This window comes from Microcebus murinus, chromosome 4 (genome assembly GCF_040939455.1).
Source record: "Microcebus murinus isolate Inina chromosome 4, M.murinus_Inina_mat1.0, whole genome shotgun sequence".
NCBI classification, from domain to species: domain Eukaryota; kingdom Metazoa; phylum Chordata; class Mammalia; order Primates; family Cheirogaleidae; genus Microcebus; species Microcebus murinus.
In genome coordinates this window covers 67600083-67616438 of record NC_134107.1, presented here as the reverse complement: position 1 = coordinate 67616438, position 16356 = coordinate 67600083, and the positions used below count along the sequence as shown (strand labels likewise).

The 16356-nt window shown below is 40.3% G+C and overlaps 1 protein-coding gene across 23 annotated transcripts in view; it reads left to right on the top strand.

Annotated features, from left to right (window-relative positions):
• Positions 1–16356, top strand: part of DLG2 (discs large MAGUK scaffold protein 2) — a 1870454-nt gene that overhangs the window by 1782234 nt on the left and 71864 nt on the right. For all 23 annotated transcript variants that reach the window (XM_076002367.1, XM_076002386.1, XM_076002368.1 and 20 more), the window contains one exon: positions 12158–12334. In XM_076002367.1, coding sequence (XP_075858482.1) covers positions 12158–12334 — 177 coding nt within the window. The remainder of the gene's footprint in view (positions 1–12157; positions 12335–16356) is intronic.

Below are 16356 nucleotides of genomic sequence, written 5' to 3'. Positions count from 1 at the left end.
GTAGCCTGCTAAGTGCAAGAATAAGACCACGTACAAGGTAGCAACGTGGCATGAAAAAGGGAAGAAATAACCCTCTCTGGATAGACTCAGGAAGGGTTCCCAGAGAAATCTGTGAGTTTCAAAGAATGGATTGAAATGTGAAGAATGGCTTTATGGTTTCGTTTGTTTGTTTGTTTAATATCAGTCAATGCTTCTACTTTCTTAACAATGTTAAGAAAAATTCTTAGCCAAAAAACTCCATCTGCACTGTGTAAGTTGCGGTTGTGTGTCTGAGAGAAGAGAAAATATTTGGTGGCCCACCTCATGTACATGCTTCCAAGGAGAAGTAGGAAGAGGCAGAGGCTGAGGGAAGGGAGCTGAGCCCTCAGAAACATGAGATTACTGTTATCACAGAGGAGGCTCCCATTAGGAGGATGCCTGAAGGACAAGGCTGTTTAGTAGGGTAGAGTGGGCAGGTGTGCTGCTCCTCCTTGTCCCTTCATTCATCAGCTTCCTTCTGAGCAAAGATGAGGGTTTCTGCTCTGCCATCCTGAAGCACCGCACACTAATTCTAACACAGCAGCTATTGGACTCAATTGTAACTATATTTAGGGCCTTTGCTCTACCTGTTCCCTCTTTTTGGAGCACTCTTTCCTCAGATGCCTGCATGACTAACTCCTTCGCCTCCTTCAAGCCTTGCCTCACTGGTACCCTTCCCAGTGAGTCCTACCTTTACCAACCCATTAAAAATGCACCTTCACTACCACCACAGCCCTGCTCCATACCCCAATCCCGATCCCCCTTACCCTGCTATATCTTTAAATTTTTCCATAGCAACTATCAACTCCTAACCTATCGTACTGTTTGCTTATCTATTACGTTTATTGTTTTTTGCCCATTTTCTCACTACAATGTAAGCTCAATGAAGGCAGGAATTTTTATCTGTTTTCGTGTGCTGATAGAACCCAAACTCCTAGAATCTTCATTGGTACATAGTAAATGCTCAGTTAGTATTTGCTGAGTGAAAAATAAATGAGTGGCTCAATGAATTCACCTCCTTACCTATATTCTCAATGAAATGTCGAGTTCCTTGAGGGCACGAAGCAAACTTTTTGTTTGTTGTTGAGTCCCCAGCAAACAATAAAGTGCCTAGCACATAGTGGATACTCTGTAAATAACATCACATTTAATATGTAAATGACTACTATCTTATTTCCATGTGTGGAAGTTTTGTTACATGTTGAAGTCAATCTTTTTACCTGGATGAGTAATCATTTGTTCTCTCTGTCTCTTCATTCAACAGGTGATAATAGGAAAGAAACTTTATGGGGATATGTGAGATTTTGAGGTGCAGGTTCCCTAATTTCAGTTCTCCTGCCACAATCCAGCCTGTAGTCCCCATCCATATTTCTGAAAAATCATAGACAAAATAACATACTCGGTATTGAGGGAGGCTGAAGTGGTTGCCCAATAGTGTGATATCGTGGTGTGTGAATTTCATTACTGATCCTAGCAAGTCACCACTATGATGGCACTAAGGATTTGGGGCAGCCGTATCAAATGGTTTTGGATGTCTTTCTCACATTTTTCATATATTCATGAGTAAAGTGGACTTTATCCAGCACCTCCTCTGAGCCAGGCACCATGCCTGTAGATTTCATTTGTCAATCAGTAAACATTTACAAAGAAAGTGCCATTGGAAAACAGAGGTAGGCTTAATTTATTGATGCAAATTAAACAAATTTAGTTGTGCAACACTAGAACCAGGAGATGGAATTTACAGGGGAAAATATATTTTAGGCTCAATTAACAAATATCGAATACCTACTGGATTCTTACCTGTGTAATTCTCATCAGGACCCTATTAAACAGGGATTCTTTCCCCTCGTTTTGGAAATATGAAAACTCAGGTACAGAGATATGAAGAAATTTGCTAAAAATCACATAGCTGCTTAAAATGGCAAAACTAATATTTGAATCCAGGACTATCTGATGTCACTGTCTCATGATATTTACACGAGTCATGCATACGTAAACTTATATGTCTGGATGATAATTGTGTATCAGCAATAATGAAATTCCATGTCAGGATATTTATTCTTTTTCTCCACTTCAAACTTATTAATTAGTGGCGGTAAGACCCTGAAAGGTAAATATCAAAGCTTGATCTACATTTTTAGCTCAGATCAGAAATAAAAGGTTACCAGCAGGGCTGTATCAGTCTCTCTGAGCTATCTTGATTAACATGTCTTGATTGCCTAATGCACAGGGCCAGAACATTAGAGCTCTTAAAACTATCATAAACCCTGGGCTGCTTATCCCAGCCATGGTCTCTTTCCCATATTTCATTTTCTGAGTAGCCAGCTGATGGCATTTGGGAGAAAGGACAATGATTTTAAGACAATTAATCTTTACAGCCTCTCCCAAGCCTGAAACCCGAGGTACCATTTGTCCTGGTCCAGTGAGCTCCGCCTTTGGGCAGGTTCAGATTTGCCTCTGCTTCTCTCAGATGGGAGACTTGTCAGTCGGCACTGGAGCATAAACCAACCTGACAGGCTGCTAGGACACCCTGAGAGAGAAGGCAGGCTGCAGTGGGTCCCGTCCCTGGACACTCTGATGATGAGTTGTCTGAAATGATCAACACAGAGGCCTCTGGACATGAGAAATCTGCTCACACCATGTCCCCCTGGGAAATTGGGAGCATTGGAGACTCGGGGGAAGGAGAGACAGAAAGAGAGGGAGTTTGTTGTCCCTGGAAGTGAGGCTTCTTCCCTGATTATACTCAAAATGCCACAACTGCAGGGAGGCCCAGGCTGTAAGGACCTCTGATTAGTGCCCAGTTAGTTCTATCTTCAGCCATGACAGTGACTGCCTGATTCCTTGGGTACAGTAGAAACTGACATCTTCCCAACACCCTCATAACATGGAAAGACAAGCAATGAAAAGAGTGTCTTTAAAGAGTACAAATCTGCTTTATAAGGTTATAAATGATTAAATGCCATAACCCATGTGATATAATCCATGGAATGTAATAAATCTTCCCTTCTACAAAATGGGAATAATTCTATTATAAACTCAATCATCCCATAGAGCAAGAAGTACAAATATAAAATTAAAGTATATATAATATTAAATTAATTCTAAAAATTTTAAATTTACAAAAAAAAACAAAAACAAAATGGGAATAATGTCTGCATTTTGAGGGGTATCTTTCAGGTCATTGTTGAATACACCCTAGAGAATTTTTTTTGGTCTATTAATTATACAGAAGCCAAAGGCCATAGAGGTTAAGAAATTTACTCAAGATCACACAGTGGGATTATGTAGAAGCCAGAACTAGAACCCTTCATCTTTATCTCCATCCAAGGTTCTTTCTACTTACAGGGTGCTTCCTCTGTTTTTTGTCTTTTTGTGTCTGTGTTCTTTTTCTTTTAGAGACAGGGATCTTGCTATGTTTCCTAGATTGGACTCAAACTCCTGGGCTCAAGAGATACTCCTGCCTCAGACTCCCAAGTAGGCTCCTGCTACGGTCTCTGTTTTTGAAGTATTTATTCACTAAATGCATGAGTAGGTGAATGAATGCTTTTAAGAAGAGAAAACAAATGGAAAATTCTGATTCTTCAAACAAGAGTAATTAAAGTTTGGATCCCTCTGTTTCTAGTCCAGCATCCTTTCCCATATCTCTCTAGTGAAAAAATATTTTGAGGAAGTTTACTGCATATGTATTTTTATGTCACATTTAAGTGATACCATCCATATTTCATTCCCCTTCCAATATTAGTGGAAATAACACTTTGTTCATCTCCAGAGTAGGAAAGAGGTGAAGTAAAAGAAATATTGGTTACAGTTATTGTGTGAAATACTTTTCCTATGTCATCTCATTGAATCTCTGCAAATAGATGAGATATAGGAATGATTAACCCTATTTTATAGATTAAAGCTCAGATCACTCCACTTATTTTCTCAATGACACTCAGCTAGAAAGAGGTAGACTGACTTGGATGTGTGTCTCTTTATTCCAACATCTATGCTTTTTGCACTAGTCATAGCTGCTTACCTTAATATGAAAATGGATCACATCCATCCATGCCAGGCACAGTGGGATGGAGCAGAGAGCAGAAGACTTTATCTTCTGCTGCTTTTGTTCTTTTTCTTGCTGCATAGAAAGGTGAGGACTCGTTCTCCTCTAATCAAGCAAATGCCTCAACTTCAAGAGACTAAGGAAATTGGGTCGAAGCATTCTGCTTCTTGGGTCTTAAAGTTGTCATGGAAACAAAGGCCTCTCCAGCCCAAACAAGTTCGCAGCACAGAAGGGAAGGATTTGTTGATTCACTTGTTCATTTATAAATGCATTTGCAAAGACTTTGTGCTGTGGCTGGATCTGGAAGTTCCTGACCTTCAGTAGTTTCTGATCTAGTAAAAGAGGCAAGACGTATTCCATTCAAGACTAGGAGTTATAGGCCCCCCAGGAGAGGTGCAAGAGCAGAGTGACTTGCAACTTTAGAGGAGGAGAACTCTGCTTTTTCTGTGCCTCAGCTTCCTTATCTGAAAATAAGAAAAATTCTATTTATCTCATAGGGGTTTTGTGAGAATTAGGTGAAGTATAAGAAATTACAACCTTAAGTTTTTTGTCTGAAAAGTGGAAATAATTATACTTATATATCAAACTGTTTACAGGGAGTCAATGAGATGAAATTAGGTAAAATAAAGGTACTTTGCACATGGCCTGGCCAACAATAGGCACTCAGTAGGTTGTTGTTGTTGTTAAGTAGTTGTTTTTATTCCAAAAAATCTTCCGACAGGATCATCAAATCGGTGCCCTTTACCTTCTACCTGCCCTTCTATTAAATCATGTTGTTTCTGTCCTTGGTATTAGTGTTACATTGCTGCTATAATAAATTTCCTTCCTCCATTTTCAAATCCAGCAATGACACTCAAGCCCTTTTCATATTGCCTTTTTTTTTTAATTTAATTCAGGATATTATGGGGGTACAAACATTTTGGTTACATGAAATGCATTTGCCTCGCTCAAGCCAGGACCACAAGTGTGTCCTTCCCCCATACAGTGTTCCCCGTCTCCATTAGCTGTGGGTTTACCCTCCTACCCACTCTTCCAACCCCACTACCTAACTGGCACCCAGTGAGCATTACCACCATGTGAGCACCTTAGTGTTGATCAATTAGTACCAATTTGATGATGAGTACATGTGGTGCTTATTTTTCCATCCTTGTGATACCTCACTTTGAAGAATGTGCTCAATCTCTAACCAGGATAATACAAGAGGTGCTAGATCACCATTGTTTTTTGTAGTTGAGTAGTACTCCATGGTATACATATACCACATTTTATTAATCCACTCATGTGTTGATGGGCACTTGGGTTGTTTCCATGTCTTTGCAATTGTGAATTGTGCTGCCATAAACATTTGAGCACAGATGTCTTTATTATAGAATGTCTTTTTATCATTTGGGTAGATGCCTAGTAGTTCTCTTCCACTTTTAAAGACTCACATGATTAGATTGAGCCCAACCAAATAATCCAGGATAATCTCCCCACCTCAAGACCCTTGACCTTAATCACATCTGCAAGTTTCTTTTGCCATATAAGGTTCTAGAGAGTCTAGATTCTAGAGATTAAGACATGGACATCTTTGGGAAACCATTATTCTTCATACCACACTTCACCTTCTGGCCCCCAAAGATTTTTTTTTTCCACATAACTGCAGAGCATAATTCCACTAAGTTTTCTACTACTCTATAACAAGGATCCTTTTTCTACAGTTTCTAATAGAATGCTCCTCATTTCCTTCTGAGCTTTCATCCCTCGTATCCTTTAAATCTAGATTTCTGTAAGAAGTCTGAAGCTTCACTGGTAGCCCCCTTAAAGTCTGTTTCTCTGCAAACCGTTTGTTCAAAGCAATCTGGGCTTTTTCTATTGTGTTCCTCAACATTATTCCAGCCTCTGCCCACTGCCAATTCCAAAGCCACTACTACATTTTTAGCCATTTGTTATGTGGCACCCCACTTCGGGTACCAAAATCAGTATTAGTTTTCTAGTGCTGCCATAACAAACTACCACAAACATAATGGCTTAAAACAACACACATGTATACCCTTATAGTTCTTTAGATCTGCTACAGGTCTCACCAGAATAAAATCCAGCTGTCAGCAGGCCATACCCCTTCTGGAAGCTCTAGGAGAGAATCTAATTCCTGCTCATTCAAATTGTTGGCAGAATTCAGTTCCTGATGATTGTAGTACTAAGGCGCCTATTTTCTTGCTGGTTGTAACCTGAGAATGATTTCCAGTTTATAAAGATCACTATTTTCCTTGGCTTGTGTTCCCCTTCCTCTACCTTCAAAGCCAGCAATGGTGCACCTAATCCTTCTCAAGCCAATCTCTCTGACCCACTTTTTCACCTTTCTTTTCTACTTTTAAGGATTCATGTGATTAGATTGGGTCCGCTCAGATAATCTAGGATAACATTCCCCTCTCAAGACCCTCAACCTTAATCACATCTGCAAGTTCCTTTATAATATAATGTAACATATTCACAGGTTCTGAGGATTGAAGTATGGATGATAGGTTGGGGGCATATTTCTCCTACTATATCCCTGATAATCATGAGACAAAGTAAACAGTTTTTCCTATTCTTAATGGAGTTCTCTCTAAGACTGGAAATTGTTTTCTCTTCTTAGTGGTTATCCTCAATAACCATGAGACACATCAAATAACTTTCCTGTTCTTAGTAGAATTATCTCTCTTAGTGGAGTTCTCTTATTGGAGTTCTCTATCATTCTCTGCTATCCTAGCCTTAAAGTAATGTAAAAAAAATTCAATTCTCTGGACAACATGAAAAGCACAAATACTTTTAAGGACCATGATTATTAAAAAATTACTGTAGTCTAAGTTCTACTACTTACTAGTTATTGTTTGTTTTGTTTTGTTTTTATTTCAGCTCTTTAAGTGTCATTTTTGTTTTATTTTGTTTTAAGACAGAGTCTCACTCTGTCACCTGGCTAGAATACAGTGGCATCATCATAGCTTGCTACAACCTTACACTCCTGGACTCAAGCAATCCTCCTGCCTCAGCCACCCAAGTAGCTGGGACTACAGGCACATGCCACCACACGTGGCTAATTTTTTCGTGTTTTATAGAAATGGAGTATTGCTCTTGCTCAGATTGGTCTCAAACTCCTGAACCTCAAGCAGTCCTCCTGCCTCAGCCTCCCAAAGTGCTAGGATTACAGGCATGAGCCACCACATCTGGCCTCATTATCTTTATAAGACCAAAAACACTTATTTGGCAAGATTGTTGTCAGAAATAATAACGAAGTGAAGCCAAGCATGGTGGCACGCACCTGTAACACCAGCTATTCAGGAGGCTGAGGCAGGAGTATTGCTTGAGCCCAGGAATTTGAGACCAGCCTGAGCAACATAGTGAGACCATGTCTAAATATTTTTAAAAAATGAAAAAATAAAGAAATGATAACAAAGTAGAATTCATCCTGTGTTGGGCACATTACATGCATCATCCTATTGTTGTATCTCTTCTACAGTCTTTGGGGTTAATGCCATTATTATCTGTGTTTCCTAAATGAGGGAATGATCATCTGCAATAAAGTGGTCATCTAAAAGGTTAAGGAACATGCCCCAAATTTATAGTTAGTAATGGTAAAATTGGGACTTAAACCCAGATCTTTTCTGTCTTGGAAACCTAGCATATAACCCATATGCTATCTTGCCTACCTAGTAAATTGAGTGAGACAATGAATGTAAAAGGCTTAGTGCCTTTTACAATAATACCTAATAAGCACTATTTTAGTAAGGTGCCCAGGTATCTCACAACCATTTTGCACAGCAATGAGTATAAGCAGCTGCTTCCCCCTTCCCTTACTAGACTTCCCCAGTTGGCAAGGGGCCATCACACATTGAAATTCAGGAGGGGCAGGAGGAATGGGAGAGTCGTTACATTATTTGCATCAAATTCCACTGTCTAATGGACTTGTTAAAAGGCACCCTGGGTGGAAAGTGTGCATCTTAATGGCATTTTATAAAAGTTGCTATGATGAATTAGCACACAAAGCAAATTAAAAACAGCTTATGGCTTGTTAAATTAGGTGATGGGCCACTGTAGCATTTTTCTCAGACATGAGGATCCATTAATATCCAAAGGAGCCAGAAGCTGCTGAAATGTGTCAGCTGCTTGGTTTTGGGGACCTGACAAGTCTGAATCATTTAATCCTATGAGGGGCAGATTGTCCAAGATGAATTCAGCACATGGAAAGAGCATGTTGCTGAGCTCCTTGACAAGGACACCTATTGCTAAAGGCAGGAGTGGGACAGTTCCCCTCAGGGACTTTTGGGAATAGAATGGAGCACAGTAGACTGGATGTGTGGCCTGGTAGGGACCTCCAGGAACAGCCTCCACTCACCTCCTTACAAATGGGGATGCTGACCTTCAAAGAAGAAGGGTTTTTAAAAGCCATCTGAAACATCTCCACAGACCTGTATTGAGGATCTACTTTGTGTCCAGCACCGTACTGGGTCCGGAGGATACAAAGGTATCCTTTTAGGTGTCTTTACAAGCCATCCAAAACACAGCTACTAATTGGGACACAGACACCCTGATTCAGAACCTAGTACATTTTTCAGAATAACAATTGTAATAGCAATAATATCTAACATTTATGGAGACCTCACCTCGTGCCAGGCTGGTGCTGTAATACTTTACATATATTATTTCATCTAATCCTCACCATAAGGCTTTGAGGTAGGCAGTGCTATTATTATGCCAATTTTATAGTTAAGAAAATTTGAGGACCAGAGATGTTAAGTAACTTGTTCAAGACGGCACAGTTAAAAAGTTGCAAACCTGGGCAGTCTGGCCCTAGAGCCTGCCTTCTTGACTTCCATTCTCCATCCTTCCTGATGGCTTCTCTACTTTCACTTTACATCAAGAAGGAACCTGGAGGCAAGCCAGCAGTTCAGGGACTTTTGGAGATAAGAAATACTGGAGTAGGGGCTAAGCAGTAATGGAACTTCAAGGATTAAGGGAAGAGAATTGATCATTAAGCTTCAAGGATTAAGGGAAGAGAATTGATCAGGGAAGATTAAAAGTCTTTGGTACTATGAGCATGGCCACATGGCCAGAGGCAGCAGCCTGGGAAATTGAGCCATATAATGAAATGGCCAAGAAAGTGGATTTTGGAGTCAGACAGGTCTCATTTAATATTCAGTCTCTATCATATGTATTTGGGTGACCTGGGCCAGGCCCCATAACTTCCTGAGCCTCCTTCTCGCATCTATAAATTGGGGATATTAGTTTTTAGCTTTAGGGTTGTTATGACGTCAAATAAGACAGTGACTACAGGTGCCAAGCCACCTAACAAAAGCATAAATAGTGGGAGACATTGTGGTTGTCATCTTTAACCCCTCATCACCACCATCCCTCCCAGGTTGAATGGGGAAGAGGGGCAAGGTAAAGAGCACAGAACTAGAACTTGGGTCTGGAGATGCAATCCTAGTCCTTTTTTGCTGCCACTGAGCCATGTATCGTGGAGTTAATCAGAAGGCCTCACTAGCTATGTCCCTTATCTATAAAACAGTGATGACACTATGTCTATCATACCTTATTTGCAGCAATTGATTGAGTCACAAATAAGGTAACATATGAAAATGCTTTGCAATCCATAGAGTGTGTGTTAGGGTTCCCCAGGACAACCCACAGGATTGATGATTCACTAGGAGGGTTCACAGAACTCTTATTACAGCACAAGGACACAAAGCAATGTCAGGTAAGGGAAAGGAACATGGGGCAGAGTCTGGAGGAAATTAGATGCAAGCTTCCACGAGTCTTCTCTCAGTGAAGTCACACAGGAAGTACCTAATTCTTCCAGCAACAAATTGTGCCAATAGGTGTGAAATGCTGTGTCTACCAGGGAAGCTCATTGGAGCCCCAGTGTCCTGGTATTATATTGAGGGCACCCTCTGCCTGGCATATACCACAATTCCAGACTGCTAAAGGGAAAGCAGGTGTTTAGCATAAATGATACTGTTTGTACAAAGAGTTCAGGCACAGTGAGCCATTCTTATGAGAAAATGGTGGGAACCTTCCCAAAAATCTGAGTTCCCAGATGTCAGACAAGGACCACCCTTGTAAGTTGGCCTTTTTAAGGATAGCAGTCTCAGGCCTTCTATATTTACCCTTTTTTGTACAGAGAAGAGAATCTATAGAAAGAATTTTTATTTTTAATAGTATGCACAAAAGGGAAAGGGGTGATAATAACATCAACATCAGTTATACTTACCATGTGTCACTGTGGGCCAGGTACTGCCATACATGCTTTGCATATATTTACCTTATGTGATATTTCACGCAATACAACCACTCCATAATGGAGGTACTGTTGTCATCATTGTCATCGTCATCACTATGTTGTATATAAGGAAACTGAAGCCTAAGAGAGGTTAAGTAGCTTGCCCATGTAACTAGCTATATAACTAATAAGATGTAGTAGGACCAGGATGTGGTTCCAATAGTCCATATTCCTAACCACTGCACCAGGAGGCACTCTGTACCTCCTATGGGTTGGGAGCTGCATATGTGTTATTTCATTAATGCTCACAGTAGCTCCATGTGAATGTAATTATTAGACTAATTTTGCATCAAAAAACCTGTGGCTCAGAAATGTTAATTCATGTGTGTCACTTCAGCCAGAGAAGTGACACCATCAGGAATGTGTCTTTGCCCTCCCCCAACCCACTTTTCCTGCCTGGGGCTTTGTCTGGGCCTTTGGTAAGCAAGTTACAAATGATTGAGGTGAGAATCATTCATTCTGGGAGTTTGGACCCAGAAATTCTCTCCAAATTCCATCTCTTGGAGACAGAGTTAATAGCAGAAGGGACTGTGTTCCAAGTAATTCAACTTTTCCTGCCATATTTGAGAGCTCTAGATGCTGTCTTCAGCTCTTTTTGGTTGCCATGGCAGCAGATGTAACTTTTTTGTGTAGGAAAAAAAAACACATTTGGTCCTCAGTGTGGAAATATCTAAAGAAACAGATTCTTTACAAAAATCTGTTTCCCAGATCTTGCTAGTTTTACATGCATAGTGGTTACACTCCAAGGAAATTTTTAGAATAAAACAAAAGGGAAATAAACAGACCAATGGTAAAATCTACTTCTCTGGGGAAATCATATGCTGTATGTGTGCAGCAGTGATTTTTGAGAGTGGGGGATACAGCAGGAGGCAGACAATATAGGACTTGTGACAAATGGTCCCTTGCTTAAGACATCTCATTACTAAGGTCTTGTTCATCATTTTGATTCCACTTCCAACTCCCTCATGCCAGGAGTCATACACATCACAGTGCATTGGCCATAACAAACGCTCAGCAAATCCTTTCTAGCAGGGGCAACTTGATGCTAAAAGCAAAAATTATAACTCAGAGTTAAGTACGCTGATGAGGTAGGCTTAGCATTATATTAAAGCAAAAAGATTTGTGGCACTGTTCATTCAATTTTATCTATACATACACAAACATAGATTTTTTTTCATTTATTGCATTTTAAACATTTATTCAGGTCATTACATTAACCTCTTCAACCATCCAGTTTCAGTGATGGTCCCAATATTCAGTGAGTGGAAGAATCACAGTTCCCTATGAATGGACATTTAAGTTGTTACCATTTTTTCTCATTATGAAAGAAAGTTCTACAGGCTGATACATCTGAGAGGATTTTTTATAACACAAAATGCTTCATTCAGAAAGATAGCCATAAATCTCTTTATTACTCTCTCTCTCTCTCTCTCTCTCTCTCTTTTAGTAATTTTTAACATTTGCTTGTAGTGGGAGAAAGAAATCTCAATTAGGTAGTAAACTGCCTTTCTTATCTCTTATTATCACCTTATAACATCTGATGGTCTCCAAGAAAAGAAGCAGACGTTAGTTTTAGGGCTGTATAGACTGCCCCTGTAACCACCAAGCAGAAGCAAGAACTAACCTCAATTTGTGGCTAGAACTATAGAAATGTGGACTGTGACCCAGGGAGTCATCCTGGGAGTTGGTATCAAATGAATGACAGATTCTCCGAGGATGAGTGAACATATGAAACCATGAATCCTAAATCTGTGTTACTGGAGATTCCTAACAATGTCCTCTTTGGTCATTTCTTCCAGAGCCATGTTTGACTATGACAAGAGCAAGGACAGTGGGCTGCCAAGTCAAGGACTTAGTTTTAAATATGGAGATATTCTACATGTTATCAACGCCTCTGATGATGAGTGGTGGCAAGCCAGGAGAGTCACGCTGGAGGGGGACAGCGAGGAGATGGGGGTCATCCCCAGCAAGCGGAGGTAAGAATGCCTTTTACGTGCCAGCATGTTTGTTCTTCAGCTATCCAGGGAGTGGAGGTGAAGGAAGAAGAAGGGGGGGGGGGCAGAAACTGTTCACAAAATAGCTATTCAAGCCGGATAGTCAATATGCAGGAAAACTGCCAGTGGTGACAGATGACATGAATTAAAATTTCTCATTCTCCTCATATTAGAGTTTTACCAAAATTGGTAACTGTGACAAGGCATAAGAAAGAGCATATGCTTACAGTGTGTTCCTGAAACGTTTACCAGCATCTATCTGCATGTGCAAGATTCTCTTAACAGCCTGTATGTCCTGACTTACAAACTCAGTGGGTTTATTCCAGAGATTCAACATTTAGCAATGAGTGTTATAGAAAGGCCAGGCGAAAGCCAAATAAAGTAGGCCATTTACTAGGCTAGGATCCCTGCTATGTAATACCTCTAAATGTTAATGGAAAAAAACCTGAAAACCTCCATCTCAAATTCAGATACTTAGGATATGAGCTGTCAAACATCTGGTAAGGTTTAAAGACTGGAGTTACAGTGGTTTTTACTGCTTCAGTTACTCCTGTTTCCCGCCCCACAATTCCCAGTAGTCACTCAGATATTTTGTTCTGTATGTGTTTCCTAAGTCTAGAGTATCATGCTCTTTCTCGTTCAAGTATTCCTGCAGCTCTGCTTTCAAAAAGCAGAAATGGCCTTAAGAACAGCCAACTCCATCATAGGTCCCAGAAGCTTCTAATCATCACGAGAGAGGAACTTTCCTTGCCAGGAATGTTTTTTTGGCACCAAGATGTTGTTCAAGAAGCAGAAATTGGATATATTCTAGAAAATAGATATGGTACAAAATCAGCTAGGAATAATGCTTATTCAAAGCAGTCACCAACTTAGCTCAAGCTGCAGATTTCTCAAAGGGCTGTCATTCTCATGTCCAAACAGCCAAAATGCCTTATAAAAATCCACAGTAAAGCCAAGTATTCAAGTGACACAGTGATTGAGCTAGTATAAACCATAGTGGGAAGATGTCGGCTAAACCACAGAATAACTCTGTGGGACATTTGTGCCCCTGAGAAGACTGGTCCTCATGTGTCTCAGCCTGTGACAACACAGCCTGGGGAGGAGCATGGCGGGGAGGACATCAAACCCACTGCTCTTCGGCTCTTGTACCTTCAGTGGGGAGGAGTCATAGTGATGAGGCTGAAACTCCAGGGAGCTGCTCCATCCTCCGTGCCTGTGCCCACAGATCTCCAGCAGGCAATTCTCTGGGTCTCTTTAAACCTCTGGGCTCCTGCACAATTGCCTGACATTGCTTTGTGAGGGCTTTCTAACCGTACCATGGCTTATAGCATTTTCTGAAAGGTTATATGTTTAAAGCGTTGACTCAGCACTAGTTTGTTTATACTCTACATTTCTCCATTTCCACTTACTTCAAATTTTTTTTAAAAAAGGCAAGATGACATGCATGTTAGTTTGCTTTGACTTAATTAATCAGAGCTGTCCGAGGGGCTGTTCTCTAGAGCCATCTTGTTGAATATGGCCCCAAAGATAGAAATGAGGCAGAGGAAGAAAAGCTGTGTGAGAACAGATTCCGGTTCATTTTAAAGAAATCCTTTTACAAGTTGGAGCTTCCTGGAGATAGCATGGATGACTTGGGAAGATATAAAAGAGATTCAGACTTTAGATGGGAGAGTTGAACTGTCTGATTTGCAGGCCCTTTCCAACCCTGAGGTTCTGTGATTCTAACCACTCTCATCAACAGCCATTCATTTGTTCAATTGCTCATCATTTCTCCCTAAGGAACATTCTCACAACTATTCCTCCTAAAATGATTTTCTGCCTGCTGGTGATCATTCTTAAATTAGCTATTTCTCTCCTACCTTGCATGAAAACCATCTTAACGACTACCTTATAGCTGGCCTGGAAAAGAAGTTTGTTTAGTGACTGCAATATTGATATTTATTTACATTCTATTTTATGAAGGGGTTCAGTAGCCCCACCTCCCAAACATATATATAATTTGTAGCTCTAAATGAATTTCTGCCAGGTTTTCTTTTTAGGATTTTAATTATTTCCAAAAAGGTTACTTTTAATGTTTTAAGTATTTGTAAAAGTAACACCTTTCATTGTATTATAGAAGAGTAGGAAATTTTAAAAAGTATAGGAAAATAAAATCACTGATAATCTTACCCCAAAGAGAGTCCTCATGTACTTATTTTAATGCAATTTAAAAACTACAGAAATTTGTTAGATTGGTGTTACTTTTTAATACCTAATTCCTTTCTAGCCCATCTCCTGAGTGTAGTTTATCTAGTAGAACAAATCTAGAAAAATTTTAAATCTCATAATGGATACTATCAGTGAATGACTTTACCCTTTACAGAAATGTTTCTGTACTGATTATTCCATTTAATCATCCCAGTGAAACCATAAGATAAAGAGTATGAATATTATCACCTTCCCTCTCCTTTTTGTAACATGGTAAGTAAATTTTGCTTAACAAAACATTCGCATAGCATGCTAGAAAACTCTTCTAAACCCTTTATAATTATTAAGTTATTTAAACCTCATTACAACCCTATGAGTGAGATGCTATTATGATTACCATTTTGCAAATGAGGAGGTTGAGGCTCAGAGAGGTAATTAATTTGCCTGAAATTGCCCATCTAGTAAATGGCAGAACCAGGATTGGAATCCAGGCTATAGAATTGCTCTTGACTCACATGGAGTCCTGCCTCTCAAAGGTACGAAAATGAGAGCTGACAAAACTCAATTCAGCAAGCATTGCTTGGGCAGCACCTGTGTGCCAGGCACTGTTATAGGGTCACTGCCGGGTGCCCATCATTTGTGTGACCAGCATGTAACTATGCCACAGCTACTCTGAATAGAGCAGTGAGAGCTATATTGTAAAGGCACCAGGAGAAGTAAAAGGGCAGCAGACAGAGGATGAATTCCATCTGATGATTGCACTGACCACATATCACGCCAGGTGCTTTCAAATACACAATTTTAATTGAATTTTTTATAAAAATCTCATAAAGAAACTGAGGGTCAGAGAAGTCAAGTAACTTATCCAAGGATGCACAGCCAGCCTCTGGTGGCAAGACCGGATGGCTTTCTACCACAGCAGAAGTACTTGCCAATAAGGAAATGGAGAGTCAGAGAATTACAAATCATACTTAGTAGGGGGCTAAGCCAGGATTTGAACACATGCCTTTCTGATGCCTCTATGAGCAACTGCAAAGGTTTGGGGCTCTTCTCAGGCCTACAGCTCTCAAGTCTGGTGGCCCACATTTGGGACTCTCCTGGTAGGGAAAGAGAGAAGTCCATGGCTCTATCCCACTTGGCAGGGAGGGACTAACCTTGGCAGTGAGCACCTGAAGAAGGGTACTGTATTACCTCCCTTTACAGGTAAGGAAATTGGGACTAGTGATGACAAGTACCATCATGAACAGCATTATCATAATCATCTCAGCAGCAGCCTACTGTGCACTAAGTTCGTACTATACATCAGACACTTAAACAATTTTCTTGTGTTATTCCATTTAATATTCACTGTCATTTTTTCAAGTCTGTGTTACTATTCTGATTTTACTAACATGAAGCCTGAGATCCTAAGAGACTGAATGACTGCCCTATGTCAAAGACCTAGTAAGTAGCAGAGGCAGAATTCAAACCCAGGCTTGTGTAATTTTAAAACTTGGGCTCTTAGCATAGAATTTGTTTTCTGAGATTACACAGTTTGTGAGTGGCCAAGCTGGGATTTGCCCCATGGTTTCTTTTTTTTTTTGAGACAGAGTCTCGCTTTGTTGCCCAGGCTAGAGTGAGTGCCGTGGCGTCAGCCTAGCTCACAGCAACCTCAAACTCCTGGGCTCGAGTGATCCTTCTGCCTCAGCCTCCCGGGTAGCTGGGACTACAGGCATGCGCCACTATGCCCGGCTAATTTTTTATATATATATCAGTTGGCCAATTAATTTCTTTCTATTTATAGTAGAGACGGGGTCTCGCTCTTGCTCAGGCTGGTT